This window comes from Rhamphochromis sp. 'chilingali', assembly GCF_963969265.1.
Source record: "Rhamphochromis sp. 'chilingali' genome assembly, chromosome: 21".
In the NCBI taxonomy this organism is placed as follows: Eukaryota; Metazoa; Chordata; class Actinopteri; order Cichliformes; family Cichlidae; genus Rhamphochromis; species Rhamphochromis sp. 'chilingali'.
In genome coordinates this window covers 15,379,995-15,405,704 of record NC_137949.1, presented here as the reverse complement: position 1 = coordinate 15,405,704, position 25,710 = coordinate 15,379,995, and the positions used below count along the sequence as shown (strand labels likewise).

The 25,710-nt window shown below is 39.8% G+C and overlaps 4 protein-coding genes across 4 annotated transcripts in view; 2 read left to right on the top strand and 2 right to left on the bottom strand.

Annotated features, from left to right (window-relative positions):
* Positions 1-1,757: 1,757 nt before the first annotated feature.
* LOC308389945 (transmembrane protein 151B-like) lies at positions 1,758-5,264 on the bottom strand. The gene is made up of 2 exons (XM_080871555.1): positions 4,504-5,264; positions 1,758-3,012 (listed from the first exon to the last, which is right to left on the bottom strand). The coding sequence occupies exons 1-2, from the start codon at positions 4,579-4,581 to the stop codon at positions 1,882-1,884; spliced, it is 1,209 nt and encodes a 402-aa protein (XP_080727681.1). The 5' UTR covers positions 4,582-5,264; the 3' UTR covers positions 1,758-1,881.
* A 2,459-nt stretch (positions 5,265-7,723) lies between these two features.
* Positions 7,724-8,682, bottom strand: grxcr1b (glutaredoxin and cysteine rich domain containing 1 b). The gene is made up of 2 exons (XM_080870318.1): positions 8,077-8,682; positions 7,724-7,923 (listed from the first exon to the last, which is right to left on the bottom strand). The coding sequence occupies exons 1-2, from the start codon at positions 8,509-8,511 to the stop codon at positions 7,882-7,884; spliced, it is 477 nt and encodes a 158-aa protein (XP_080726444.1). The 5' UTR covers positions 8,512-8,682; the 3' UTR covers positions 7,724-7,881.
* A 1,964-nt stretch (positions 8,683-10,646) lies between these two features.
* utp25 (UTP25 small subunit processor component) lies at positions 10,647-21,178 on the top strand. The gene is made up of 12 exons (XM_080870839.1): positions 10,647-10,800; positions 11,815-11,854; positions 13,128-13,335; positions 13,418-13,645; positions 13,806-13,894; positions 14,612-15,022; positions 15,137-15,353; positions 15,435-15,637; positions 16,729-16,911; positions 17,083-17,192; positions 17,321-17,566; positions 20,703-21,178. Exons 1-12 carry the CDS (start codon positions 10,700-10,702, stop codon positions 20,956-20,958), a joined length of 2,292 nt encoding a protein of 763 aa, XP_080726965.1. The 5' UTR covers positions 10,647-10,699; the 3' UTR covers positions 20,959-21,178.
* A 126-nt stretch (positions 21,179-21,304) lies between these two features.
* Positions 21,305-25,710, top strand: part of LOC308389431 (b(0,+)-type amino acid transporter 1-like) — a 29,866-nt gene continuing 25,460 nt past the window's right edge. The window contains exon 1 of the mRNA XM_080870842.1: positions 21,305-23,101. Within this exon, the coding sequence (XP_080726968.1) occupies positions 22,400-23,101 (702 nt within the window). The 5' untranslated portion in view covers positions 21,305-22,399. The remainder of the gene's footprint in view (positions 23,102-25,710) is intronic.

Sequence of the window (25,710 nt, the reverse complement as noted above, 5' to 3'; positions counted from 1 at the left end):
CTGTGTTTGTATTTGGCTCCTAACTTCTACATTCAACCTGATGTTTTCTGATGTTGTGTTTTGGGTCCTTGTCTTGGTTTTCTAATTCTGGGTTATGAGGTAGATTTTATTACACAGACTGAAACACCCTCTGTTTCCTTAGTGTGTCTGTGTCTGTTTATTCGTCCAGTCTCATTTTTCCTTTGGTTATTTCTTGTTTTACTTGTTTTACTGTGTGTAGTTGTGTCCGCCTTTTGCCTCCTTTGTGATTGTTTCCCTCTGTGTCATGTTTCACTATTATTCTGTGCATTTTTAATCATTGTTCTTTGTAGATAACCTAGTGTATATAAGGGTATACCTACTTTTTTCCAGGACCCTCTAAACATTAAACATTCTTTGAAAAGAAATTAGTTCCATTTCTAGCTTTTCTCAACTTTTGTATATTCAGCTCCATTAAATTTATCTTTACTGGGCATTTCTTTTTTCTGTTTAACTAATTTATGTCTTTTTGATGTGGTTTTCCCCACTTTTATTTTCACTTCTGTTTCTTTGTTCTATTCTGGAGTCATCAAAGAGAAATGGTAAAAATAAAATACTTTTTATTATTGATTTACATATTTAAATTTAAATATGAATACCATCAGTCACATTACTAATGTTACATCTGTTATACAATGTGTAAAATGTTTTCAAGAACCTCAATAAGTGTTCAAGAAATGTAGTGAACACGGGAGCAAAAGTTTCCAGAAACCATCAAGCATCAAATCTACTGCATGAAAACTCTTATTTCTTTAAGTCTAATAAAGATATTTGTAAGTAGAGCTCATCCTGTGTGCGAGTCATGTGTCATACATGATATGAAGCACATTTAATGCTGGCATTATTACCAAAAAGCACATTTCTTCACATAATTGGGATACATGAAACATCAAAATTATATCACATTCTGGGTCACAATTAAACTTACAACTCACAACAAAAGTAATGTTTGTGTTATGTATGATCTAAAGCTGCCTGTTCAGCTGTTTGGTTCTAATTTCTCTTTACTGAAACAAGGAGAACATCAGTTCAGCAGGATGTTGGAAAATCTTATGGGTCATTTGGAAGGGTTGTGGTGTTACTAAATGACTAAATGTGCTATTAAAATGTAACAGCACATTTAACAGCATTTCAGTACATTATTTCTTTACTTGATACTGTATAAATGTAACTGAGCATCAGTCTTTAGTAAAATAGTCTTCATTTTAACCCTCAAATAACTCGTCTATTACTATTTTCACTGCAAAGAGGAGTTGCACAAATAAAATGACACTTTATTTAGACAATCCTATAATTTTTCTCACAAAACAAATTTTCTTTGTTTCAATAACACTAGAAAAATATGTATGTAAGTATATGTAATATACTTTTAAGCAGATTATGTATCATTTAACACCGAACTATGAAATGGTGACTCAATAATACTTTGATCACCGACAAATTACAGTGAAGTTATCACAGTCAGGAGGTTTGTTTTTCATCTTTTGTTACTCCCAGGCTCAAACTCAATCTGCGTGTTAATGTGTTATATGATTCTTTTAGCAGAAACACTCAAAATTCCCAGATTACTAAAATATCTAAAAATAATAATGGTCAAAATTGGACTCGTAAATATGACATTATTACCAACAAGTCACAAACCACAATAAAATCAAAGCCTATAACGATAAAATAAGAAGAAGGTGGAAAAAATCCTGGCAAGAAATAGTTCTATGGTCAAAAATATCACAAAGGCACATATAAATATAAGGCTGGGGTCATAAATGACTCCACACAGGTCACCTGAAGGCTAAAGAAACATAAAATTACAGAAAAGGATTCTTGACGGTGACAAAACTACAACAAAGTCGATGTTGGGATCCTTTAAAGGAATGTTGGCACAAGTGCAGATGCTGAGGGGGCTTCTAAAGAACACTGAGGATCAGATGATGACTCTGTGGCAGCACTCACAGTTCTGATGAATCTCGCTGAAGTTGGACGGTCGCTGGGCCAGATCCATGAGGTCAGCCTCTGGGTAAGCAGCTGCTGGTTGGAGCAAATGTGCCACTCCAGTTCTGTAACATCAGTGCTTTTAACTCGAGGGATACGACACCAGTATCGTCGATCAACACATGGCGACACAGGTCGGTAATCATGCCCGAAGACCTTCTCAACGCGATAGTGGACGTATGCAGTGCGATACTCCGTGAAGACTCTGAGAGGCCAGGAGAACGTGAGGAAGGAGGCAAACCAGAAGACGTAGTGGGACAGATACCAAGGGTGGTGCTTTGGGTCGCAGAGCACCAAGACATACTCCTTCAGGTCATTGTTCTTTAGATTCATGCCCTCTCTGGCTTCCATGTAGTCATCCAGGCCCTCGTTGTCGGTGAAAAACCTCGCCCTTTGTGTGAGATAAGAATTCTCGGACTCCACGTTGGCAAAACTGAAGCACTTAGTCAAGCGCATCTTTGTAAGCACAGACTTCTCCAAGCCCAGCAGCTGTTTGGAAACATCTTTGACACCACAGTGGCTGTAGTCAAATTCTGCTTCTGCCACGTGGGAGTCGAGGCGCTCATGGTAAACCTGGGTGCAAGTATAACGGCGGTAGCGCGTGACTTGTCGAGTTCGGCGCACATAGTGATAGCTGAAGGCCTTCCACCAGATGCAGGGCTTAGCCTGCTGCATCTTCTTGATGTGCTCATAGATGCCCTCCACGTCCATTTTGTGCAGCAACTCATTCTTCACGTGACAGTGCCAGCACTCCAACAGGTAGACTAAATAGAGGATGCCCAGTAGGGCCAAGGGAATGTAGATGTAGCCATCAGAACAGGGGCTGTCATGGTACATCTTGGATTTTCCTTTTAAGGCACTGTCGAAGGTGAAACGAGTCACTTTGGTGATGTGACACCAAACCATGGCTCCCATGCAGCCATACATGAGAATGGACAGGAGTAGGCATTTCCAGAAACTCTCCCGACATAAGGACTTGCTTAGAGATTGCTTCAGCGGTCTTTGCTGTTGAGTGAAAGCACACATAAGAAGAAACATTTTAAAAACTGATCAGGACATATTTATAATCCTATAACCACCTAAACTCTTAGTATCCACAATCTCATGGTGTATTGTACAAGTCCTCAGGTCCCGTGGACAAAATTCAGCATTTTGCAAATACTAATCCAGCCTGCATTATGCAACTTTGGAAGGAGAGGTTTGCTTTTTTAGAGAACAGTTTGTATTTTCATTCAGACTGCACAACATTGCAGAGTTTAGGACTGAAATGCAGGATTATGAGTCTGGCAGGTGTAAAACCTACTTTTACTCCAGGCATGGTAGGCAAACTTCAAAAGTCCAAAGTTCAAACAAACTTAACAACAGTCTGGCCAGAGTAATGCAATGGTATCTTACAGGGTAAAAACACTAATCAGGGCTAATCAGGGGGAGTGAGCACAGCTGGGCAGAAACTGGGCACATGTTAACAGAATCTAGATAACGAGGTAAGAAAAATAAAGGCGATTTTATTTATATAGCACAGAAAATACAGGGGAAAAAAACAGAAATCCTTGTAGGTTTACAATTCATTAAGGCAGTGAAAACAATGAGATATAATTTAAAGCCAATCAAAATTAAGCAAAAAAACAAACTTGAGCGTGGTCCTGTGTGAATAGTAAAGGTAAAGAAAAACTAAAAAGCAAGGCACAAAAGCCAAGAAGAATAGACTTGGCAAAAATATACAAGAGGATGAAGAGGAAGTCTGGAACAAGCAAAGACTCAAACATGACTCTAAACACGAACTAGAAAAGAATGAAATTGGCCACAGAGGTGTTACAGTAAAACACAATAATCCTACAATGTAAGAAAAAAAAACAGAGATTAATAATGAAGAATTCAAAGTTAAAAAAAACTCTAAACTTCATGTTTCAAATGAGGAACATGACAAGTATTTCTATATGTACTTGCTGTAAAGACAAGTTTCATGGTATGGAGGACAAAAATGGCTCAATTTGAGTAATAAAACTATGATTTAAAGTTAACATACATAAAAGCAGACATTAATTTGGTTGAAGAGAACAGACATTAATATGCTGTCATTTGTTTTGTAATTCTTTTTGTAAAAAACAAAATAGGAAATTAAAAGTATTTATGTTTACCCTTTTTGATCTACATTTTCTCTCATTTCATTTATTTCTATATCTCAAAAATAATTCATAAAAACGAGAAGCTGTGAGAAAACATTACTTAAAACATGTTTTAAATAAAATGAACAAATTAATAAATAAAATTGAAACTTAAGTGGAAAACTAAATAAACAGGAGGATAAGCAGAGTGAATCGCCACTGCCTCACGCACTCCCGTGTCCAAGTTTACACCGATGACACCTGTCAGATCATCCACCTGCAGCGTGTCACAGCCTGCACAGCACGCGCGCGGACACAATAAAAATCAACAACACAGAGAGAGTAAGAAAAAAGAAAAAGAAAAAAAAAAAGGATTGCCAGAAAATTCTACCTCCTCTCTGGTGTCCTCCTCGAAAACGGTGGTGGTGCTGCTTTCACTCGCTGTCGCAGCCGATGGTGGAGAAGACATGGTGCTGGGCAGCTACTGGTAGTGATGACAGGGCGTGAAGGAGGAGGAAGAGCGAGAGATTTCACCACCTTTGCTCCACAGCGACCCTCAAATGAGACTCGTCACATCTGCTGTCGTTTAGAGGCATTTACAGCCGGTGATCGGCCAAAAAAGAGCATCTGTACCTTCCAGCTGCTGGGAAACGGGTTAAGACAAGAAAAACAATACGCGAGGGTGTTTCTATGGGAAATCCCGCATCCTGCTTTCTACGGTTCAGCTGTCAGTGCCGCAGTAACATGATGGGAGATATTAGCTGGTCGTCGTTACTGAAGGAGCGTGCCCTGCCCCTCGGGGCCCGCTGGGTGCGCAGGAGGCGGCCGGAGAGCTGGCGGGGTCGCTGTCCATGGTGCTGACTGAGGTAGACTGAGGTACCGGGAGATGCTGTTGCATAAATCACTTAAAGGGAAAGTCCGACCATAAGCGAGTCTTAAAATGTGCAGCTCCGCTGATTTTCAATGCAGGGAAGGAAAAACAGAGATTTTCGCTTTAACTGAGTAATCCGGTGACACTTAAAGGTTCCTTGTCGATATGCCGGCTCATCCGCTTGGTCAAGGTGTCATGGTCCCAGGGTTTTGTTCCATATTCATGACTTTTGACTTCAGTGCTGTTGTGGAGGATTTTTTTATTTTTTTTATTTTTTTTAAGTTTTTGCATTCATGGATTCGGGGTTTTTAGTCACGGTCTTGGGCTTTTGTGTTCTTTGAGAGTTTTTCATTCTTAATACATTTGAATTCTTATTTTTAAAACTCTTTTTTTTTTTTTAATTTATTATCATTCTGCTAGTGAGTTTAAGACATCATCAAGTCTTTGTTTCCTGTTTTTAACTTTATGATTTTCCAGTTTTGTTATATTGAGTTTTTTGGTTTTGATCCTGTGAATTTCAGATTTCTGTGTTTTTGTTTTCCACCATTATTGTCATGGTCGGACGGTCCTTCCCGGGGTGACCTGCCTGTGTGTGTATTTGTGTGTTTCTCTCTCTCTCCTCCTCCTCCACCCAGTGGCTGACACACCTGCACCTAATTTGCCACCCAGCTGTCACTGATCATCCTTCGTTGTGGGCTGAGGTATTTAACTGTGTGTCCAGATGGCAGTCGACGCTGGATTGTACTTGAAGCGCGGTAGTAAAGAGTGTTTTGTGACTTGCAGCTTAGCTTTAGCCGGCTAGCCTCCTCACCTGTTGTTTTTGCTCGTTTGTAGGAGGAAGAGATGCAGAGCTGGAGGTTGGAGAGAAGGAGCCCGTGGGATTAAGCTATTGGAGGAGAACACACACTCGGATAATCACTTTGGAAACTCACCTGCGCACCACTGCGAGTTTGGAGAAGATCACTGTTGGACTTTGCACTTCACTTTGTGTTTTGAAACTGTTTTTGGGCACTGTAAATAAACGCACTGTGTACTTTGCATCCAGACCTCCACGACTGAGTCCGTATTTTCCCATTACCCGTGACAATTATAACAAATCTTGTTTTGTCTTCTCCCTGTGTAGGTCTGTATGATGTTTTCCTACCATGTTCCTTCCTGAAATAGTTCAATAATATTTAGAATGTTTGTTTCATGTCTCCTTGTTTGGTCATTTCCTTTTTTCTAATTGATAGTTTCCTCTTCTCTCTTCTTTTGGGTTTTATTTCCTCCTCTTCTGTTTCTATTCCCTAATCAGCCCTCTGGATATTTATAGTCATGTTTTCATCTTTATTAAAGAGTCTGTTACATCAGCAAAAGTCTAAAACCCACGAAAACACAAAGCCGCAAAGAAGTTTTGGGTTTCTTCAGTTTGTGGATTTTTGTTAATTATTTTATTTAATATTTATTTTTTGGTTGAAACTTTCAGCTTATTTCATTTAGGATTCTGCTTTAGGTTACTTATTTTAGACTCTTAATTTTCTTAACATTTCCTTTGTGTTTAGTTACCTCCTGTGTTATTTTTGACAGTCATGTTTCCTTGTGTCTGGAAACTCTAGAAGTTTTCCTGCTGAGCAGTGAAGTACAAAGAGTTGGTAAAAGATACATTTTTACTGATTTGCCTGTTTAATTTTAAACATGAATTCCACCAGTAACATCAGTTATGTTGCAAATGATATATTATGTCAAATGTTTTCAAAAATCTTGATAAGTTCAAAATAAATCTAGTTAACAAGGGTTTCCAGAAACTGTCAAGCATAAAACCTGCAGTATGAAAATGCATTCAATTATTATAAAGGCTTTTATATTTACAGTTCACTGTATTTGTGTGAATCTGGTCTCAGAGATGATATGAAGCACATTCAATCTAGAAATGAATGCAAAATCTTTACAAACAGAAAAGACCTATTCATTCATGAAAGACTCCATGAAATATCAAAATCGTGTCAGATTCTAGGGCACAAATAAACTCACAATTTAAAAAATACAATTTACTTCTCAGAAACTCTCTAAATCTCAGAGCAGTGAGTAAAATTGTTTATCAGCTGTTTGGTTTAAATCTGTACTGAAACACATGAAGCACATGTCGGAAAATTGTGGAACATTTTTGAAGGGCTGTTCATCCATCCATTTTATTCTGCTCATATTCGATTCGAAGGCATGTGGGGTCCCTGGACAGGTCGCCAGTCTGCCGCAGGGTTAACACAGAGACATAGAACCATCCTCACTATCACGCCTACAGTCAATAACCCACAGAGACTCGGGGAGAACATGCAAAGAAAGGCCACAGGGTGGATTCAAACAAAGCATCAATCTCTACTAAAACTTTCTTTTAATCCTCAACAATCACTTTTTCCATTTTCAATGCAAAAAGGAGTTAAAATGAAATTGTATGAACAAAATCGCATTTAATTGGACAATCCTTCTTTGTTTCTTCACACAAAACATTTTTTCTCTGTCAGTAAACCAGAAAACTTTTAAAACTTAAGATTTGTTTGATAGAATCATATGTGGACAGGTTGTTACTTTCAACAAGTTGTAATGAAATAAACACCAATAAATTCCAAATTGCAATAAAATAAACGTTTGTAGTGTTCAATGTCTGTACAAATATTAACTCTATCCAGTTTAGTTTCCTAGTTGCCCATAAACAGCTGTGAAAAGTAGTACAAGAAGTCAAATCAAAAATATTTGTGGTCAAAAATATCCTGAAGGCACATGTAAATATGAGGCTGGGATCGTGAATGACTCCACGTCACGTGAAGAAACAGAAGTCACTGAAAGGGATTCAGGGTGGAGGCAAAGCTTCCTCAGGACTGCTCCTCCCTGATGTGCCCACGGTGTGAAATCCCACGCTGTTCACTACTTTTCCCAGGGTCTCCTTTTCTGGTGACGAAGGGAACCCTAAAAGGAAAAGTAAATAAGGGTTATGAGTGCATGGAAATCTCTTCATGATCAGATATATTCCATAACCTTTCAGTCTGACTTCATACATGTTAATAAAAGAGGATAAAGCTTTATTTAAAATTGTTTCTGATGATGCACTCAGCTACTTACGGAGTACATGTTGGAGAGGTTGTTGAAAAGCACTTGGCCTGCGCTCACTTTGTTCCTCACTCCTCTCACGGTCCCATTCTTGCTGCATATATTGATCCGCTTGTTGCTAAACAGCATCTCTCTCTTGGCACTGGCGTACAAAAGTAGGTCATCGGGTTCACAGCCGTTCTCGTCCACGGCTGCTTCCACCACCAAACCGTTCAGGTGGCGGTTGGCCTCGCTGGTGGGGAGAGAGCCGCCCTGCTGCTCTGCCTCTGGGCTGCTGGTCGAGTCAGACTCCACCGAGTCCTCCACCGAGTCCTCCACCAAGCCGCACCAGGCTCTCTCATCCTTGAACACCTCCGCCAAGACCCGGCCACTGTTGGCAGACGCTACTCTAAACCTGACTGTTTTCCCAGCCTTCTCGTTCTCCTGTTTCAGTTTTGGCCTCTCCATTGAAATACAAGAATGTCTCACATGTTTTACATCCCATTCAGAAAAGCCAGACGCGCTCTCTCAGTGCTGCGCAATTATCAAACAATAATATCCTCATTGATGTGTCAAAATGAGCTGAGTACAAAAACTAGACACCCAGATGGTTAATAATTAATGAGCTTCTGCCATGGTAACCGCTAAAACAGGTAAACAGTAAACTGATATTACCATGTTCAATAATTAATCAAGGTTAGTTTTCAAACAGCTACAGAAGTGTGTGATCCTTTATGGTCGACTGGGCCAGCAACAAGGATGAATTACCCAGGAAACACCAGACAACCTCCGGTGACCTTTTCTGTGGCCCCCGTTTTGTTTGTCTGACCCCGAGGTTATCACGAGAGCGCAGACTCGAAAACCAAAGTAGGCAGATTGTTCTTTTCTGTGTTGGCCACTTTATTATATGCATCTGTTCAACTGCTCACAAATATCCAATCAGCTAATCACATGGCAGCAGCTCAGTGCATTTAGGCATGTAGACATGATCAAGATGAAGAAAGAACAAATGGCATGACGGATGGTGGTTCTCCAGAGAGCCTCTCCGCTGGAACCTCAGTAAGCTCACTCTTTCAATTCATCTCATAAATATTTTCTTGGAAAAATCTGGACCACTAGGATTAACCCCTGTCTCATCTCTCTCCCTACACCTGGAAAAGGACCACTGTATTGTAACTCACGCTTCCACTGATACAAGTCAGCAGTGGGAGTCATGACAAATCATGACATGCTCATAAATACACTGTGTGTCCTTTCAGTCAGTGTGGAAGGTTATTGCTTTGTATTTTGGTTCTTGTTGTGATAGCTTGTTTTGTTGTGTTTCTTTGTTTTCAGTTTCAGTGTTGTTTGCCTTTTAGTTACTTCGTGTTTTATTTTGAAGGTTGACTTTTCCTTTGTGTCTTGTCCTAGTTTTATTTCCAACTTTTTGCAACCTCTGCACTTTGCAGCAGGCTATTTTATTTGTCAGAGTAAAACACAGTAGGTTCAGTTAAGTCACACAAAGTAATGAACAGAGCCAGAGGCAAAACTTTAAGCCTTACCACCATCAAGTTAGCTAGTGGGTACTTAACTGATCTCCTTGACCTGTATAACCCAAAAAGAGCACGAAGATCCTCCAGCCAACTGCTCCTAATACAACCAAGGTCTCGTTTAAAAGCCAGAGGTGACCGTGCCTTTGCTATTGCTGCATCTAGACTCTGGAATAATCTCCTAGTTGATATCCGTACATCGGAATCTATTCAATTGTTTCAATTGTAAAAGCCCACCTGTTCAACTTAGCTTTTGAAGCAAATTAGTTTGACTTTCACTTGGCCTGCACTACACCATGTAATTGTACATTTTAATTGAAATTGTACTATTTGTTTCTTGTTTCTGCCCGCATTGCGGTATTATTGTGAAGCACTTTGATCTACACTAATCTTTTAAAATGTGCTATAGAAATAAACTGATTTGATTTGAAGATGGTGAGTTTTTTTTATGTTATGTTATTATTAAATAAGATGGGAAGCTATCCACAGAGACCAGGATTATTTTATTATTATTATTATTATTATTATTATTATTATTATTATTATTCGGCTGTAATCATGTTCATATCGACTACAAAGTTGATTATTTTAGAATTAGAATCTGTGGCGATTCATCGACTTTTCGAGCCAGCCTCAAGTGGCCACAGCAGGAACTGCAGTTTTATTTTTATTTTTTTCTGAGAATGTAGCTGCTTGTCTTTAAACTATCAATGGTAACAAAATTCTCATCTTTGCCTCTGAAAGCCTCTCTGGCAGGTTGTTTTTATACCTAACCATGTTTTTCATCAATCAGGTGTTTGTGAGGGTTTTGTTATTTGTTTTGCTTTTTTTGTATTGTACTAAACAACTTTCCAGTCATTTAAGTGTTGCTAGGATCAAAGGAAAATATGTACTAGTTAAGTTCTTCTCCATTCTTCTCATGCAACTCATTAGCGAGTGCATTTCCTAATGTTGATCCTAATGCAGGGATCGGGCAAATTCGTGGCCAAATAAAATATACGGATCATAAAGTCCCCAGCCTGTAATTCCACCCCGCTCCTGTAGATGGCAGGAAGCGCCCGCTGCTGGCGCACAGCAAGAGGAGGAAGAAGCAGACCTCACACGTGTTCCTGCACCAGAGTGTCAACATGGGCAAAAGAAAACAAAATAAGCAGTTTCTAACTACTTTATCCAAAAAACAGAAGAAGCACTTGAAGGAGTTTGGAGAGGAACATCCTTTTCACGATGTGTAAGCAGAACGACAGCAACTTCCGGTCTGGTTTAAAGGAAGAAGCTGCTTTATATTAGCAAGGCTGCTAATTTCTAGTTTTTCATTCCATTTTTTAAATGTAACTGTAGTTTTTCCCGTATTATCTCGGTGTAAAGTACAAACAGAAATGTAGCAAACATCTTAAATTTACTTTTTCTAAGGAGGGCAATGTGCTGATGTTTACCTGATGACATGGATTTTTAATATTAGAAACTATCAGTGAGTTAAGCCCCTAGTAAAGCCGAAACAAGAGAAGAAGAATGGCGCATTTTAAGGGGACACTTTAACACTTTAACTTCAGTAAGAACCGTTTCTTCTACCCTGGGGAAAGTGACGCAGGTACGCCGGAGAGGCAACAACAGCACAACGTCGCTTCTAATACCTCCTGGCTGATCGTTCTATAGGTTTGCATTTGGTGGTACTTTTTTCTACTGGTAGCTCAGGAGATGGACTGTTACACAAGGAGAGCTGGACAGAGCCGCAGAAAGGCATCGGCACCGGTACAGCACTGCTATCTGCTCCTCTGTGTGATTAGAAACTGGTGGAGCACCGCTAAAGCTCTAAATGATGACCTCGTTTATTTTCTGCCTAAACTGTGAATAAGACTCCATGCGGACGGCAGGAGGAGCTCACATCTTGTGGGAGCTGTCAGACTGCTGTTTTTACATGTAATTCTGAAAGCCATCCAGTGGGTTGAATTCTATCCTTTGGTGGGTCAGCTCTGGTGCCATCTCTGATCTACATATGCAGCGGTGCAGGCCAAAAGAACAATGCGTTAATATATATATATATATATATATATATATATATATATATATAATAAACTGCACTTACTGGTTACAATAAGTGGCAGATTATTAATCATTGTTGTAAAACTAGTACAAAGCTTTACTTTGTCCTAATAATTTCAATATTTTTACAAATATGTTTTCTGAGCAGCTTCATTTAATTTTCTCTCTCTTTTTCTCTCTGTCTTTTTTTTTTTTTTTACAGAGTTAATGAAAGACCTGAAAAAACTCAAGTAATGGAACTGGTGAGTAGAAAGTCCTAAACAGTTTAGTGCTGTAAAAAGTGTGTGGCTTGTCAAAGTCTACTTTTCCTCCCCGACTTCCTGTATATGATTCTATAAATACAGTTTGGAAAAAAAATTCTGTTTCATTTTGTGCCTTTGTTTTTCCTTTTTTACATTGTATTGCACTGTAATGCTTTACTTAAAGTATGTAATAATAGGTGGTATTTATTGTTTTGGCTCCTCTAATACATGAAATTTAAAAATGTCTTATTTTATCAGTTTGGGCTCGTTTTTACCAACGCTGCTGTCAGACTTGTTTTAAAACTTAATGTCTTGTGTGAGTGTCTTCCAAAAAAGCCTTGATTATACTTTCCACATTGATGAGTCCTCTCAGGTTAGACTGATTTAAGTTTTATCGTAACACGGCAAGCCCGAGGGTCCGTGCGGACGGCTGCATGCCTGCCTGTTTTTTGTGATCAGCTATGCATGCGCTCCAGGTGGTGGTCTTCAAAGAAGACCACGGAACAAAATCAAAGCTTTTTAGTACTGATCCCCAAAGGGTGGGCTAGGGCCCCCCTGGTGGGCTGCCTAAGGAACTGTAGGTGGGCCAGAGTAATAACAGAAATTCAGTTTGAAATTACTTACTAGTATGTTCAGTTACAGACTTGTATAAATGTATTTATTTATATAAAAAGGGAACCAAAACTGGTAGTATGAGGTGGTAGTTTGTGACATTACTGTGACCTAAGGCTAAATTTAATAAGTAAGTAAGTTTGTGTCCCAGTGGCAGGTGGGTCACTTGCGTTAGTGTTCGCATATGACTGTATAACCTAAAGCCTGTGTGGTTTATGGGTTCTGAGTACATGTTTTAATGAAATACAATATTTCTGTTGCATTCTTAACAAGAGTAAGTGGGCTGCACACTCTTGACTTGGGGAGTGGCTGCTTTAGCCTAAGGTTTACATTGTTAATTTGTCATTCCAAGCATCTCAGGTCATCTGAAGTAATGAACAAGTAATGTCGTGTATCAAATTACCTTCTTCAGACAGTAAAGTGAGTAAATAAATAGTTACTTTTAAAATAATTAATCTGTAATATACTTTTTTTAATATCTATGACACCCCATCCTTGCATAAACCATCACATTTGATCCAGTTTTGAGGTTAGATTTAGGTTCAGTATTCACTATTATACACAAAGCGATGATGCCACATTCAGTGAACAGCAATAATCGTGAACAGCATCAACACAGCGATAATAAATGGATTCATGAGCTACCTTTTTTAATTTTTAGCCGTCAAGTCCAGAACAATCTGAGTCAGAGGCCGATGAGCTGGAACCAGAAGAAGAAGAGGAGGAACAAGAGCAGAAAACAGCCTATCAGAAACTTCTTTCAACTCTCAGCCAACCAAGAGGTGAAGCTCAGAGCGAAGAGGAGGACAGCACAGATGATGAGGAGGAGGAGGAGGAGGAGGAGGAAGAGGAGGAGCTTCTTGGTGAAGGTGAGCTGTTTGTTTCCAGAGCTCTTTATTTCAACAACCACTTTGGATTTCACTGAATGTGTTTGTGTTTTTTCCATCTCAGATGAAATTGATGCTGAGGAGGGAAGTGAGGGTGGTGATGAAGATGAAAAGGGAGAAGGAGAACCTGCAGATGGAGAGGAAGCTTTGATGGAAGCAGGAGATGGGGAGGATGACAGGAAGGAGCCGGGAGATGAGTTTGTAGACAAAGAGCATGAGTCCCAGTTCTGTCTGGAGACCAACTTCACGGGAAAAGGAGAACAGGAGGAAACACGGGACGAAGATAGTAAAGGTACTTAAAGGGTTGGAGGGGAAAAAAAGATCTCCTGAATTCTTTGGCAGAATTATTTAGTATCTTAAAAAACAGATTTTTAAATGTTTTCTTGTACATTTGTTTTATCAGCTCTAGATACGAGTATGGTGTGTCTTATAGTTTTGCTCTTTGTTTACAGACATGTTTGTCCAGCATTTGGACACAGAGCTTGACGAAGAGGACGTGCAGAAGATAACATCGGGCTGCAAATCAAAGACTCAGATTACGGTACACCAGTCTCATTAAATACATCTTCATTAAAGGAGACTTCTAATGCTCATCGACAGCTGCAATTTCTTAGTCGTAGAGTAGCTTTATGTTGCTGATCCTTGGTGCAGCCCCTCATTTTATATTCCTCTGCCTGACAAAAACCGTGTTAGCCCCTTCTCCTTTAAGGCCCCCCCCCCAAACTTTCTTCAGATTGGTTCCACCTCTAAAACATAGGGTTTGATTAGCAAGGAGGGGTGGACTTTATGTGCTTTTAGTCCCAAGCCATGTGCCTGAGGTGATTGTGTTAAGCGTATTTGTGCTCAGTGACATCACACGGAGCCATAAGTAAAATATGAAGCCTAAAACTGAGGTTCTGGCTCACGGGAGCAACTTGCACATGTTCTGGGAATGTTTAATATTGGCATCCATTATTGTATACGTGTATATATCACATAAAAGAAGTAAAAGCATGATAGGTCATAAAATCTGAATCAGAAATGCTTTATTAATCCCAGAGGAAGTTGTGTGGTCTCAGTTGCTCCATGACAATAAGAACATTAACAAACAAATTAAAATACAAATAATACGTTAAAGAATAGCTCTAATACAAATAACTCTAATATATAAATATCCAGAAATATTCCCAAGAATTGGAATATAAAAGTTGAAATTGAAGTGCCGCTCTTATCATATTACAAAACGTAAAGTTTCAGCCTTTGCCTTTCTCTTTCTTAGTGGCCAAAGCTGGGAACTCTGCTTTGCACCAATCCCCTGGAGAAGTTTGGCCCTATCGGCCCCCAGACAGACACAAACCTCCCAGTTTTCCATAAACTTGTGGAGACACGCTGGAGGGATCTGAACCAGACGTTCAATCATAAAGGGCAGGCCGAAGAGATCAGCCCTCTCCAGCTGGAGTTGCTGGCCCTAATGGGCTCCTATAAAGATCTGTACTACCCGGAGACATGCCCTGTCAAGCAGGGACCACATGTGCGCAGTGCATATTGCCTCCATGTGCTTAACCATGTACTGAAGGCTAATTCTCAGGTCCTGGCTCATAACTCACAGTTGAAAGAGCAGAAGAGTCGGACTAAAGCCGGAGCCGAGCCACAGGATGAACTCCGAGACCAAGGACTCACCAGGCCAAAAGTAATCCACAGAAATGTTCATTTATTCTTCTTTTTGTTCTTGTTCTTTTTACTTACATATCAGTATTGCTGAGTATCTGCTAACCTGCTGTCATCGCCCTGATGAATCTGTCAGGTCCTGATCCTCGTTCCATTTCGGGGAAGCGCGCTGCAGGTCGTCCATACGCTCATCAGCCTGCTGGAGACTAAAGGCAAGAAAGTGATGGTGAGCAACAAGAAGAAGTTCAAGGAAGAATTTGGAGAGGACGAGGATGAGAAGCCGCCCAATTTGCAGAGACCAGACGACTATAACGCTATCTTTACAGGCAACGTGGACGATCACTTCAGGATAGGTACGCTCTGAAAAAAGAACCCTAGCTTCTTTAAAAACCCGAGTTTGTCTCTTTGACCTTCTCCTGCTCTGTCCTCTCCAGGTGTCTCCATTTTGAAGGGCAGCATGCGCCTCTATGCCCCCTTCTACTCATCCGACATCATCATCACGTCTCCTCTGGGCCTTCGCACTGTGCTGGGAGCAGAAGGAGAACGCAAGAGAGACTTTGATTTCTTGTCCTCTATCGAACTGCTAGTGGTGGATCAGGCAGACGTCTTCCTCATGCAGAACTGGGAGCACGTGCTGGTAAGAACGTAGCGCCCTCTGCTGTCTAGGAAGCAATTTTGGGCATAAACAACAAACATGTTTGCATTTTAAATGCAAACATGAGATGAAAGCTTCATTTAAGACTCATTCTGACCAGATTTACTTCACTCATGCTTTTACTGCTACCTGCTCTATTCATTTATCACAATCAAAGTCCAAAGTGCATTTGAGTTATTATTATTATTATTATTACTGCTGCAATTTAAATCCCATCCAGAGTGATGAAATGTACTTTTTAATCTTAGTTGGAAAATTATCTTGCTTTATCCTGTTTCTTATCTGCGCAGTGTAATAATTAAACTTCAGTGTGATAATGGAGGAAGTTCATTATGTTTTTTTACAGATTTGATGGAAACAAAAAGCTTACAGACCTAATTGAGTGATTATAAAGGAAACAAAAGCCATTACGAGAATGCCAACCTGTAGAATAATTCATGAGCTGAGTTAAGCTTTCTTTTAAGCCTTTATGTAGGGATAGGCGTCAACGTTATTTAGTATTTACTAAGACCTTTTCACCCGTTCTTAAGCATAACTTCCCCTGCACCCTCACTTTAAATCAGTATGTATAGCTGTTATAAAGTTATGACATTTTAGCTTTATACAAGCCCTGATTTTCATTTTAATGCTTTTAATGTGTTCTTCACTTCTGTTTATTAGTGTCTGGCACATAGTAGCATAGTAATTCCGGAAATGGTTGAAAAACGTTTTGCTTTTAATTTAATGACTAGTCGAGCATTTAAACATGGTGACTGTCCTTAGTATTTAACATTTGAACAAGTTGGTACCATTAAAACTATGTTGGATCAGCTATTAGCAGATGCTACTTACAAAGTACTCTGGATGTAATAACAATAATAATCATTCATTTATGTAGCACATTTAAAAATCCACATTACATCGTTTTTAATAGGAGAAGCAAAAACGACGAAATCAGGGAAATCTTTCCTCTAAATGTATTTTTTCAGATCTGATTTAAATGAATAGCAGGAAAATTCTGAGCTTTTATCTTCCATAATTCCTCATAATGTTATTATTTCCTTCCTTTTGTTTTTCCCCGTTATGGTCACCAGCATGTGATGAAGCACATGAACCTGCAGCCGCTGGACTCCCACGGTGTCGACTTTTCCAGAGTGAGGATGTGGAATCTGAACAACTGGGCCCGACACTACAGGCAGACGCTGGTTTTCAGCTCCATTCAGGACCCACAGATCAACAACATCCTCTCCAAGCACTGCGCCAACTACCGCGGACAGGTAGGCCACACTTCACACTTTACTATTGCTGAGAGAGAGAGGTGGTGGATGTACACCCTTTATCGTGTAACATTTTCAGAACAAGGCTCGGAAATATCTGCAGGTTCATATTGATTTGGTTTTAACTAAGGTGTTAATTCTTTTGTTTTCTTTGTGTGTTTTTTGGCTCAGATTGTCATAAAGAACATACCAAAAACTGGTTCCATCTGCCAGGTCTTGGTCCAGCTGCCTCATGTCTTCCAGATGTTTTCCTCCGCCAGCTTCATCGACCACGATGCTCGGTAAAGTCCAGCGTGTACCTTCACCCTAAACTGTCTCCTGACATTAGTGCTCTTTTTTTCTCTCTCACAGCATTCTACGATATAGGTCCTGGCAGCTGATTGGTTGTTTTCTCCGATTTTGTGTATAGGTTTCAGTTCTTTATAGACAAAGTGCTGCCGCAGTACAAGGATTCGGTTATGTCACACACTCTGATCTACATCCCGTCTTACTTCGACTACGTTCGGCTGCGTAACTACATGAAGAAAGAGGAGATGAACTTTGCCAGCGTCTGCGAGTACTCCAGCAAATCCGAGGTGTCCCGAGCACGCCACTTTTTCCAAAAGGGGGAGAAACAGTTCATGCTCTTTACGGAGCGCTTTCACTTCTACAAGAGGTCAGTTCTTTGTAATGCCCTGTCATGTGGGCCTTTTCCATAGTAAATCAAACAAATCTGAAGAAAAAAAACCCACCTGACCACCTCTGAGTCATCTGATTTATTTTGTACAATAACTTTGGTATGTTAAATATGGTGGGAATTTCCTAAGTTAAAGACCCTCAGGGTGCAAAGGGTGGTCAAAATGTAGCTTTGTTTAATCTGCATGTTTTTCGGGGCCTTAAAAAGACATTTAAGATCTGGTTTGGATTTTTAATTTGTTTGTTTGTTTTTTTCAAACAGCAACCAAATAAATTTTATACCCACTCAAAGTGTCACAATCTAAAGCCAAAAAAACATCCCTGTTGTGGGAGTTTCAATAACAAGACTGTACCAGCTTTTACCAATTGGTCGCTTATTACCTGTTCAGCTTGTAACACTTTTCTTTTGGCTTTACTAAACTTTAGAGATTCAACTGTAAGAGAACTTATATCCGTCGCTTCTGTCGGCTGTGAAGGCTTTAAAGGCACTAATCTTTAGAGTTAACGTCACCAGATAACTGATATATATTTGTAATCCATTTTATTGCACTCACCTGATAGCTGCATATGACAAGTTGCCAAGAGAGAAACTATGGTACTGTATGATGAAGTCACAAGTGGCAGAGAAGTATGTGAGCCTGGTACAGGGCATGAATGTGGGGGTGGGATTGCATCAGGGATCATCTCTGAGCCCCCTTTTGTTTGCATTGGCGATGAACAGGTTGACAGACGGGGTCAAGCATGAGTCTCTGCAGATGACAGGACAGAATGTGTGTGTGAATAAGGGGGAGATTTTGGAAGTTTTCTAGTCTGTTCTGGGGGAGACAGGTGAAGAGGTGAACAGGCAGATTTTAAATACCTGATAGAAGAATAGCAGAAAGAGTGAAAGCGAAGTTTTACAAGATGGTAGTGAGAGCTGCTATGATGTGTGGTTTGTGAGGTGGTGGTACTGACAAAAAGACAGGAGGCTGAGCTGAAGATGGTAGGATTTTCATTGGGAGTGACCTGGACAAGAGTGGAAATAAGTAATCTGAGGGACAGCTCAGTTTGAAAACAACGTTAGAGAGCCAATGCTGAGCTTGTTTGGAAATGTGAAGAGAAAGAATATGAGATATATTCGACAAAGGATGGAGAAGCCAGGCAGGAGGCAAAGAGGAAGACCTCGAGAAGAATTGTGAATAAAGTGAAGGAGGACATGCAGAGGTTTGGTGTAACAGAGGGCTGGGCTGAAATGGAGCCAGATTATCTGCTGTGGTAACCTCTTAGGGGAGCAGTCAGAAGAAGAATTGTAGTACTGTCAGGTGTTTTCATCTTGTTGTTGCTTTGATGCTTCTTTTCTTTCTTTCTTTTTGTAATTTAGAGCACATAAATGTCTAATCATGGAATAACTCCTAAATATTTCAAAAGAAAACATGAAGCCATTTTCTGCTAGATTTATCCAACTAATTTCCTCCTTGTTTACAATTACTGCAACGTAAAAAAAAAAAGAGCCTTGCATTCATGGCTTATTCCAGCCGATCCGAAATGAAAATTATTTAAATTAAAGGTTGCAGCTACTCCAACAGTTATTACTAAGCAAATTAAGTTACATTAAATCCTTGAATGCACTTTGATCAATTAATACAGCTCACGATCTCAATTTAGGAAGCTTATATAAATCTATGCTCTCAAGGTAACACCTTGATAAGATTTTATTACACCAGCGTGATAGTGTAATCGTTCAGCGTGATAGTTCAGCTGCGGGTTAAACAGGCTGTTGAAAAGTCAAATCGCATCAGCAATGCATGTACTTATAACGTTTCTTGTTATAGAAACTGGTTTAGTATATCCTCTGCTGTAGGAGATAATAAAGGACAGTTTATATCAGTTCTATCCTCTCGCTTAAAGAGAATAATCACTCGGCTTTAGCCAGTGTCTTGTCCCATTAATTTGCTCCCCTTGATCCGTTTTAAAGAGCTCTGGAAGACTATTGGACCAATCGTTCAGACCACTGTTTAAAATAAATAGGCCGTTCAGACTGATGTTAATAAGCTGTGGTACTCCTGCCGATGAAAACACAAATCCTAATGCTTTGGTTTTCTCTAATTTTAGACTTATTTAAAAACTGCCATATATACCTAAAGTTTTAGAGAAAACTGTACTTTTAAAACGGCAGTTCTTTTTACAGTATTTTGGAAGTTTTCTAGTCTGTTCTGAAAATCATCCATGTTTTTGTGAATTGCATGACTTCACTATTATTGTGCTTTTAAATCTTACTGATGCTTCTGATGCTGTGAACCACACAAGTTTCTTGTCCCGTGTAGAACACTAAGGCATCGAGGGTGGTTTAAACACAGAGAACCTTCTCGGCTCGTTTTGGTGACAGACTTCTTCCTCAGCCACTCTTGCATGTGGAGTCCAATGGGTTTAATTCTTGGGCCAATTCTCTTCTCTTTATTTTTCCCTATGGGACTAATTGCAGATGACACCGTAATTTATGTGCCAATAAAAAGAAACTATGTCAGCTCCCTTAAAGCACTGCTGGTGGCTCTAAGCTTTTTTTTCTTTTTTTTTTAATGAATGTCTTAGTCATGCTTTTATAATGCACCTGGCCTACTTTAATGCACTTTCCGTTGCCTTTAGCAACACTTCAATTGCTCGTCTGTAGTTAGTCGGGTTTTTTGTTTTTTAAACCTTTGAAAGATCAGCACCAACTTGGGTATCCAAGCTGCTGACTATTCATTTTAATAGAATCTTATTACTAAATCTTACTAGTCTAACCCAGGTTGCCCTCAGTTTGGCATCTTTCTAGGTAAAACTGTTTCACTGCTTTTTTTTCATCACTGGACGAGGCCTTTATCTTCTCAAGGGCATTCAAATGTGTGTTGAAGTTTATCCAACCAGTCTACATGTGTTTTGTGGACTTTAAGGGAACTGGCCTATTATTGCAGGGAATTTGGTCCTTGTATTACCATAGCTTGGTTTGCATCAGCATCAGAAATCCAGCTTGCAGATTGGATGACAGTCAGCTCCTCCAAGTATAAAGCCAGGGTTTTTAGCTGGAAAAAACGTGAGAAGATGATGGACCATGTTGTCCTTGGTTTAAAAGAGTCTGATCTCTGACATGCTTCTTTTAGGTACACAATCAAAGGGATCCAGAACCTGATATTTTATGGATTGCCCTCCTTCCCACACTTCTATAGCGAGGTGTGTAACATGCTGGCAACAGCAACTCAGGGGGAGGAGGCCAGCTGGACCTGCACGGCACTCTACTCGCGCTACGACGCTCACAAACTGGCTGCCATCACCGGAGCACAGCGAGCAGGACAGATGCTGAACTCCAACAAGGCTGTTCACCTCTTTGTCACGGGAGGGGAAGACAAAAATGTGTGATGACACTGGATGAATATGAAAAGGACCACTGGAGTAAATTGAGCATAGGTGTTTACCATGCTTAATAATCAGGAAAGTTTCCAAATGCACCAGAAAACATGTTTATTGGCTTTGTTTTATGGTCTCCTGCAACAACATTCCTTTCATTTGTAAAGAGATTATTAACTTGTCACTGATAAGAAGAGTTGGATGTTTATTATTAAAAACTTTCCTTATCTTTTACTTGATTAAAGTTCATGCATAGCAAAATGTGACCTAACACGGCCATGAAGTGCCAAAATAATTGCATAATAGTTTTCATGAGGTGATAATGCAGTAATCTTATGAGAATTTCAAGCCAAAACAACCTGCGAGAGTAGCTTTGCATGATTTATAGTTCAGATTAATCCTCATAAAACTCAAACAAGGACAGTGTAGATTAAAACCTTAATGTCACCATGATCGTCATGGATATAAATGTGGAGAGACTAAAACTCACAAACTCAACATGTAAATGTTGATGTTGAGGGTTCAAAGCTAGGAGAAGACCCCCATTTCAGACAGGTCATTGAAGGTGAACACTATTTTTACAGGTTGTTTATTTAATTCCATTTTGCTCTTGTTTTATGACTACTAAACAAGCAAAGGTGGGGAGATAATAACCGTCTTTAAGCATCAAGAAACCCCAGCAAAGTAAGGCTAGTGGAGGGGTAACAATCTATTACATCAGGTTTGGGGCATGAGGGAACCAAAGAGAGCTGGAGGAGTATATAGAGGCCACTATTAATTGAAACAATACATTAAAGAGACAACACAAAAGATAATGCATGCAGAAATGTGTAAAAATACTGGTGAACCATAGATTATGAGCATTTTTCTCCTCTTTTTATTAAATGCAGCTGATCAAAGCGCTGATAAGTCCAAGGCTTAAGCTGTCCTGCGGGTAAGGAGACTATTTTAGGGCTTTGAATTGGTCTTTTTGTAAAACAGTCTAACTTCCATTCGAATAACAAATGCACAAAATGACGTCTAGTCTTACCCTAAAAATTGATCTAGAGTGTGTTTGTGAAACCAGCCCTTGTCTAGAGGACACTGAAAGCGGAAGGCTCTACCTCCTATTTTGCAGTCTCATCGTGATATGCTCTATTGGGATAATATGTTATTAGCGGGTAACATAACATCTCAAGGCCAATGGAGGAGTACAAGAGAGTCTTTGCGGTCTGATTTACATATTTCTGACTCAGGGCTGCTTAGGTGCTGGGCATCCCTGTCGTCCCTGAAGCAGCCAATCAGTGAAGCCCAGCAAACGTGTGAGAATACCAAGCAAAACAGGTGGTTGTATGAGCCGCCCACATAATTATTAACTCCTTGTGTTGATGCAATAGTGACTTTGGTCACGCTATTATAGTGTTTTCTCCGCTGTTAAAGGTGTCAGGTTGTAGGCAGCTGTTTAACTGCAGTGATGACGGAAGAAAAGCCGCAGAAGCTCAAACTAAAGCGGGAGCTGGGGATGCTGGGAGCCGTGTCCCTCATCGTGGGGACGGCGGTCGGATCTGGGATCTTCATGACCCCACAGACGGTGATCAGCTCCATCGGGAGCCCCGGTGCCAGCCTGGTTATATGGGCGTCTTGCGGCCTGCTGGCGATTCTGGCGTCTTTCTGCTACGCCGAGCTCGGCACAGTTATAAAAGAATCAGGGGGCGAGTACATCTACATTCTGAGGACTTCATGTCCAGCGCTTGCCTTCATGTTCATCTTTAGCTCTGTGCTCTTTGTGAGACCTGCAGGCATTGCTGGCATAGGACTGAGTTTTGCTGCCTATGTTGTGACTCCTTTCTACGGAGACTGCCCCCCTCCGGTGCTGGTGGTGAAGTGCGTGGCCGCAGCGGCAATTATCACGCTCGCCACCGTGAACTGCATGAAAGTTCGCTTTGCAATGTCAATCCAAGTTTTCCTTACTGTAGTCAAAGTCTTGGCTCTGGCAGGGATTATCATAGGAGGTGTGGTGATGCTTATCAAAGGCCACACTGAGAATTTTGAAAACTCCTTTGAGAACACAAATGTTGGCGTCAATTCAATAGGAATTGCTTTCTACCAGGGGCTGTGGTCATACGACGGCTGGAACAATCTGAACTCAGTGACTGAAGAGTTAAAACGTCCCGAGGTAAGTGGGAGGGCCTTCAGAGGCTGACCCATGCCCTGACTGTAAAACACAATCACCCCGAATAAATAAGTAATGGGTTCTCTGCAGGGAGAAAATAATTTATTTTTATTGCTGAGAAATTTACAAATGTTTAACGTGAACTTTGAGCTATAACCGACTGAGATTTTTATGTTGAGGCCACAGAAGTACAGTAGCGACAGAGGAAATAAATAAATAAACGGTTTAATTTTAGATCTAACAGAAAGATTATCTGTTACTAGTGTGCATTATAACATCACATAAAGAAAAACGTTTTTTTTTCTGTTGATATTCTTCCTATTTCTAATCTTCCGGCAGCATAATAAGACCCTAAACTTAAATCAATAGTTTCTTATCATAAAACTTGTTCTGTTGAAACCCATTTTAATAAACAACATTATTTGAGTATAACTACTTTTTTTTTTCCTTTTAGCCATAAAATGCAGATGAGGTATTCATCACACAGGCGGGCAGGCGACGTAGACGCCCAAGTTTGTAAATGCAATACGATGTCGGAGTAGGCGTTGATTGAATGATTTGGTCAAATTAATCTCTGTTTAGTAATAAAGACCAAGTGAAAAAGAATATGATCACTTTTATATATTTTTTTCTCTTATTAAGGAACATTGTACATGTATCACATTGTTATGTATTTAAACGGTTATAAGCTGTTACTCATTTCTGACACATTTTAAATCTTGGTACCTTTAAGAGTCAGCTTTTCAATAAATTATTAAGTTGACCTTGAGAATAATTTAATGATTTAATGTCTGACAAAGATGGATGTAGCCCAGATGTTGAATGATAGATTCATTTATTTGGTAACATGAGCCCATTAAATGATTATTGGGTTTTTCTCCTGAAGTCCAGATTCACTCTGTGCTCCTGTGTTCAGGCTTAGATCCGTTTGCATTTATCTATTTAGTTTATTCGGCTCTATTATATTTTTAATGTATTTATTTAAACGGGACAGTGCATCTTTATGTAAATATGTCAGAGTTAGCCAAACAGCAAGTCAAGCAAAAGCAATAGAAAAGACATTTAACACAACATCAGACAATGAACAAGAATCTTGCTCTAACAATATTAGAGGCTGTTCTTTTCTTTCTAAACATTCAGCAGGGGATCAAATAATTATTTCTCCCCTATAAAAAGAAAATCTCTTTTCCCTTTCAGAATATAACAGAATAATAGTTACTCATTTTCCTAATCTATTGGTCCACACTAGTTTATCCCAGAGTAGACAAATATTTATATTTATCAGGTTTCCTGATAAGATGTGGCTCAGGATTAAAATCCCCAAATAAATATTTTTGAGTGCAACGGCAACTTTAAATCTGGTGTTTTGTGTGTTAGTTGGGGCATCTCGCAGCAAGAAATTGAGTGCCTTTAAACGGTTCATAATGCAAAAATCTCATCTCAACCCACAGTTTGCACTGGAGAGTTTGTGGTTTTGCAGGCTTTACAGCGCTATAACCTGGTAGTTAGGATTGTGCTAAGTCATGCAGAACTGCTCGTGCTGTTCATGAGAGCATATTGCTAAGCAGTTTTATTTTTCTCGTATTTTTATTTTTAGCTTTTTAGTTTCTGGAGTGGGAGTGGTTATTTAAGATTCTCACTTATTCATTCATTGCATAGTTATACATTTATTTTTGTTAAGCTACAGTGTAGCTTGCCATCACCAGTGTGTGAATGTGTGTGTGTGAATGACTGAATGTAGTGTAAAGCGCTTTGGGGTCCTTAGGGACTAAGTAAAGCGCTGTAAAAATACAGGCCATTTACCATTTTTACCATTTAATGTTACTGTCTTATTACAAATGTATGGGTATTTCTAGTATATATACATATATTTTTGTACCCCCAAAATATTTAGTTAGTTTTTATATTTTTCTAAAGTACATAGTAACTATTAAAATATTTTTGAAACTATAACTAATGTGTGTATGTGTTAGTCCCCATAGGGAAATAGTTCCTCTGCATTTAACCCATTCACCCAGTGAAGCAGTGGGCAGCCACCAATGCAGCGCCTGGGGAGCAGTGTGTAGGGACGGTACCTTGCTCAGGGGTACCTCAGGGTAGCCGTTCAGCGGAGTTGAACCCCCGACCTTCCGATCATGGGGCCACCAAGCTACCTACTGAGCTATCCCTGCCCTAATAACGCGGAGCTAGGTAAAACACGTGAATTAAACACCTATAATTCAGAACTGAACATTGAAGTCATTTCTTCATATACAGATGGTGATACCGACCGCCTGTATTTTATTTATAAGTTGTTTTATTTTGAAAAGCTTATGTTTAAGTAGTTGAGTAATGAGAGAAAAAACACAGAGTGGTGACAGTGGCAGAGAAAAGGACATTAAAGAAACTGATGGACATTATGGACAATGCCAGACATCCTCTGCACACGGCCATAAACAACCAGAAGAGTCTGTTCAGTGACAGGTTGCTTCTCCCAAAGACAAGAACTAACAGACTTAAAAACTCCTTTGTCCCACACGCCATCAGACTGTTTAACTTCTCCCTGGAGGGGAGAGGGAGGGGAAACAGGAGGACAAAGGAGGGGGGAACAACTAAGCTGTAGTGCCTCTTCA

Bases quoted from the DNA above. Each gene is read 5' to 3' on its own strand.
- LOC308389945 (XM_080871555.1), bottom strand. From the start codon at position 4,581: ATGTCTTCTCCACCATCGGCTGCGACAGCGAGTGAAAGCAGCACCACC. The intron at 3,013-4,503 runs GTAGAATTTTCT...TTCACTCAACAG, and splicing joins AGGAGGACACCAGAGAGGAG to CAAAGACCGCTGAAGCAATC.
- utp25 (XM_080870839.1), top strand. From the start codon at position 10,700: ATGGGCAAAAGAAAACAAAATAAGCAGTTTCTAACTACTTTATCCAAA. The intron at 11,855-13,127 runs GTGAGTAGAAAG...TTTAATTTTTAG, and splicing joins AAACTCAAGTAATGGAACTG to CCGTCAAGTCCAGAACAATC. The intron at 17,193-17,320 runs GTAAAGTCCAGC...TTTTGTGTATAG, and splicing joins TTCATCGACCACGATGCTCG to GTTTCAGTTCTTTATAGACA.
- grxcr1b (XM_080870318.1), bottom strand. From the start codon at position 8,511: ATGGAGAGGCCAAAACTGAAACAGGAGAACGAGAAGGCTGGGAAAACA. The intron at 7,924-8,076 runs GTAAGTAGCTGA...TTTTCCTTTTAG, and splicing joins ACCTCTCCAACATGTACTCC to GGTTCCCTTCGTCACCAGAA.